A 4,764-nucleotide genomic window follows, 5' to 3' on the forward strand; every position below is an offset into this window, starting at 1 on the left:
TTTTAACATTTTGGGGGTTTCAGCCTCTAGCATTACTCCAAGTCTTGGTTGTGTTGAAAATGTGCCAGTAGGTGGGTAGAAAGTGCTTTTGGTTTTATGGTTTTTGCTGTAGTTCTTGGATGCATTTTTCTTTGGTGACAAAAAAGGGTGGTCTTTTTTAAGAAATAATGGCAGCCAAGTGCAGGAAACCAAATCTCACTTTGTTTTGATGCTTTTCTTTACCTTTTCTGAGCTTCATGGAGGAAAAGAGAGATAATGGCTTTGGAAAGGGATAAGAAGCTTTTGCCTGAAAGCTGTTTGAGGAATTGTGTGAAAGAAGTTAGGGTATCATTGCTTTTTGATGCCACAAGTAATTAAGGGTGGATGGGGGAGAAGAAGAACATGCCAGCAGTTTGGTTTTCTTTGAAGAGATCTATGCATTGCAAATCAGAGCCATCAGAAGTTCACAATCCAAAAACCAGGAAAGAGCTGAACACAATCCTTACTAGGAAACCTGCAGGGAGGTCTGGCTGTTCAAGGTCTATAGCAAACCTCAAAGATGTTATTCATGGCAGCAAGAGGCACCTGGAAAAGCCTCCAAGTTGTAGCCCAAGGTCCATAGGGAGCAGTGAGTTCCTAAACCCGATTACCCATGAAGTCGTTCTGCGTAATAATTCGCGGTGTGAGCTCAGAATCACAAGCTTTGGTGGCTTCCCAGATGGTCTTGGTGGTGGTGGTGGCTCATTTGTGGGCACTCTAAGGCCTGGCACACCTGGCCCTGGAGGGCACCATACAATGCACTATTTCAGCTCTTCTCAAAGGAACCCAGCAGCCACTCCTCCTAGGAGGACTAATTCTGCTTCTTTTGGAGAAAAAGAAGGCATTGGTTTTGCCTCAAAACCCAGAGCCTCCCTTCAGATAGATAGCAATGGATGTTCATCAGTTTCATGTCACAAATGTGGAGAACAGTTTGGGAAATGGGAAGCTCTTGAAGCCCATCATCTTTCCAAGCATGCTGGTAACACTCCTAGTGCTCTTCATTTCCCATTTCTTTAAATGAAATAAAGTAAATCATGCTTTTTAGTCTGTATTCCAAAGTTTTGAATCATATTTCCTAATGTTTTTCCAGTAATCTTCTGCATCAAAATCTCTTTCTCAACCACACTTTCTGACTTTCATGCTCAAAAGCCATAGCTTTCTTTGACCTTTTTTCTTTTTATTTCCTTTTATCATTACTTGATTGAATCAGCAATAAAGTTATCATTAAATGTAAAATTTTGGTGCACTGTAACTTCCTAGAGCAAATAGTTCTTGAAGCACTCATGATTCTTTACGAGGTAGTATTTGTTCTATACTTTCTCAATCTTTTTCAGTTCAGCCCAAAGAATCAATACCCCCATCACCGGGGTTTAATACTGTGACCATCCATTTGGAATGGTAACAGAGGTGTCATCACAATACATAGTAGTTGGCGCCTAGAACAAATAGTTAAACAAACAGTATTCTTCAGATTACTCAGTCAAGTGATTGTGGTAGTTGTGGTTATTTGGTTGCCATTTGATTACTTCTCAACTGCTCAATTTATGAGTTTATTCACATTTCGCAGTGACTGAGCTTTTGGAGGGCGATTCGTCAAGGAAAATCGTTGAGATAATATGCCGGTCAAGCTGGCTAAAATCAGAAAGCCAGGGTGGTAGGATTGAGAAGGTGTTGAAAGTTCACAATACACAGAAAACTCTTGCAAGATTTGAAGAATACAGGGAGGTGGTAAAGATCAAGGCCAGTAAACTTCCCAAGAAACACCCTAGGTGCCTTGCAGATGGCAATGAGCTTCTAAGATTCTATGGCACAACTGTGGGGTGCTCTCTTGGCACGGGTGGGGGCTGCAGCCTCTGCACATCAGATAAATGCTATGTCTGCCAAATTATCAGGAACGGGTTTTCCACCAAAAATGAAATCAAAGATGGAATAGGCGTTTTCACGACTTCCACGAGTGGGAGAGCGTTCGAGTCCATAGAAGCCTCTGAGGGCGATCCGCCCCCTAGAAAGGCATTGATAGTCTGCAGAGTAATAGCCGGTCGAGTGCATAGGCCTCTGGAGAACATACAAGAAATGGCTGGGCAGATTGGGTTTGATTCCTTGGCTGGGAAAGTAGGTCTGTATTCCAATATAGAGGAGCTTTATCTGCTCAATCCTAGAGCTCTACTTCCATGTTTTGTGGTGATCTGCAAGTCCTAGAGGAGCATTTTGAATATGAATCATTTCAGTTTTCTTGGGTTAAAATTCAATTTCTGTGTCTGCTATTTCCATATTTGGCATTATAGGTAACCAAATTAAATTCTATTGGTTTTCAGTTTCTGTGAAGGAATTGGGGCAATTTTCCTTCTGTTATATGAATCTGCTTGTTAGGCATCTTGGGTCCATATAGCATGTAGCTGTAGCAGAATTAGTTGGGATTTTTGTACATGACAGTGACAAATCTAAAAATGGGATATTTTGTGGATTTTTTTTTTTGGGGTGGGGGGGGGGGGGGGGGGTGGGGGTGGGGTATGAATCTTTATCCTTAACATAAATTTGTAGGGATTTTGAGTGTGATGTAATAGCACTTTAAAATAGTTTCAATGTTGGAGGTGAAAATTGTCCCTAAACTTGATGTCTTTCTTTAATATTTGAAGTTTATTTGGATGCTACTATTGTAGTTATGGTAAACTGATTTGTGTAAAAATGCTATTCACTAGTTATCACAAAATGAGTCATCATTATCCTCAAGATAGAAGTGTGGTCGCCAGTTGACAACCACTCTAAAGCTCTTGTTTGGCATGCAAGACTACTTAAGTTAGAGTAGTCACCAGTTGATAATCACTCTAACGCTCTATTAGTTGACAACCACTCTACTACTACTACTACTACGTATACTAAAATCAGAGTGGTCACCAGTTGACAACCACTATAATGCTCCAGCAGTTGATAACCACTCTACAACAACTACTACTACTAAAGTTAGAGTGGTCACCAGTTGACAACCACTATAACGCTCCACCAGTTGACAACCACTCTACTACTAAAGTCAGAGTGGTCACCAGTTGACAACCACTCTAACGCTCTTGCTGGGCATGCAAGTTCTTTAACACACAAACTAAAAAATCTAAGGTATACCAAACAAACAACAACTAACACTTCCTATCCTCCTTTCTCTATTTCAAATGAACAAAAACTCAACAAAAATCTCCCAATGAGCTTTCTCTCAAATAATTTTGAGGTTTGTCAAATACCATTCAAAATCATGTGATGAAGGAATTGAAAAAAAAAAAAAACAAAATTATTCCTTTTCATGACTTTGGTTCCAAACCTATACTAGACACAATATTATGATATCATATATGGTTGGTATGTGTATTGGTCACAGATTAAACAGTGAGTGTTTAAGGCATTTAGCTTCATTCATGATACACAACAGGTGGTCCTGGCTGCTACAACTGTTTCCCCACAATCTTTAATCTAAAACTAAAGGACAGGAATCAACAAGTTAATAAGTCAATTGTCATGTACAATATGTCCATATTTCCTATGTCTTCTTCATTTTGTTTCCTAAATACTACATAGGTTTCTAGGTGTACGTGAGTATCCTATCCATACTTTTAATGCTACATATTCTTTTAGCTCCTAACACTATATATTCGATCTTCAATTCTAATATTATATACAACTCGCGATTAAGACAACGTCAAATATTCAGTATTATATATATTTGAAGGAAATTAATGGAATTGTTATTTTTATGCGAAAAAATTGTTTGTGATGTGTTATAACTTATAATTAGTTAATTATAAGGAATATGACATATTTGATTCTGAGTTAATTATATCTCAAGTATAGGCTTAATCTTTCAGTTATTGTTGCCTTTATTTTTTGTCCTAGTTAATTTGAAGTAGTGGTTTTGATTTTTTTTTTTGGGTTAACATTCTATTAATTTGGACGAAATATCAATTTTAAAAAACATAAGTTATAGGGGTAAATGGTAAATATAAAAGGTTGATTTCATCTTGTTCTCATTATATAAGACAAGAGTCTTTAGTGTTCTAATAAGTTTATTTAACAAATTTTGAGTTCCGACTTATTCGTAAACAAATGCTAGAGTTTTATATAGGAGCTCGTACAAAGTTTGTCAAAGCATTTTTGTTCATATAAGGAGAATAAGAAAAAAAAAATCATATTACCCCTATTATTTAAGTTTTATTTTATTGATTTTTCTACTGAATCTAATAAGGTTACTTGAAAAATAGTTGAGGGACAAAAAAATAAAATAAAATAAAGATGACACAAAAGTAATTGATGGAGTGAATTTTGTGAGGTCATATGGAAATTTAATTTGAAATATATTCCTAAAAATTCCAGTCACGGTAATAACAAAAAATCCAAGGCTTGTGACACGTATAATTTTTTTTAAAAATCAATTTGCTTCATCCTGAGATGCTAGGAGCATTGAATCGTTAATTTCCTATAATACAACATATTACCAACAAATATATTTGAGTACTCATGTATATATCAGTTTCGACAGACTTGAATAGGAGGTGAACACTTCAAATTTAGAGGAAGTATTGGCATAATTTTAGAGAGAGTTGAGAGAGTATGTAGAAGAGAAAAATAGAGTTTTTTTTTTTTTTCTTTCTTTCTTTCTTTTTGTGTGTGCGCAAAATATTCTATCTAACACAATGTATTTATAGCTAGGTGATGGAGGAATTGAGTTAGGTCGAAAGATGATTGGGTCTAGGAGTTAATTCA

General features: G+C 36.6%; 1 protein-coding gene across 1 annotated transcript; it reads left to right on the forward strand.

Moving 5' to 3' along the window:
• Nucleotides 1-2,332, forward strand: LOC116022099. The gene is made up of 2 exons (XM_031262661.1): nucleotides 1-997; nucleotides 1,586-2,332. The coding sequence occupies exons 1-2, from the start codon at nucleotides 364-366 to the stop codon at nucleotides 2,215-2,217; spliced, it is 1,266 nt and encodes a 421-aa protein (XP_031118521.1). The 5' UTR covers nucleotides 1-363; the 3' UTR covers nucleotides 2,218-2,332.
• The last annotated feature ends 2,432 nt before the right edge of the window (nucleotides 2,333-4,764 follow it).

The sequence above is a fragment of the Ipomoea triloba genome, chromosome 6 (genome assembly GCF_003576645.1).
Source record: "Ipomoea triloba cultivar NCNSP0323 chromosome 6, ASM357664v1".
Classification (NCBI taxonomy): Eukaryota; Viridiplantae; Streptophyta; class Magnoliopsida; order Solanales; family Convolvulaceae; genus Ipomoea; species Ipomoea triloba.

Excerpts from the sequence above, each read along its gene's own strand:
- LOC116022099 (XM_031262661.1), top strand. The coding sequence starts at position 364 with ATGGGGGAGAAGAAGAACATGCCAGCAGTTTGGTTTTCTTTGAAGAGA. Across the intron at positions 998-1,585 it reads TCATCTTTCCAAGCATGCTG|TGACTGAGCTTTTGGAGGGC; the intron begins GTAACACTCCTA and ends CACATTTCGCAG.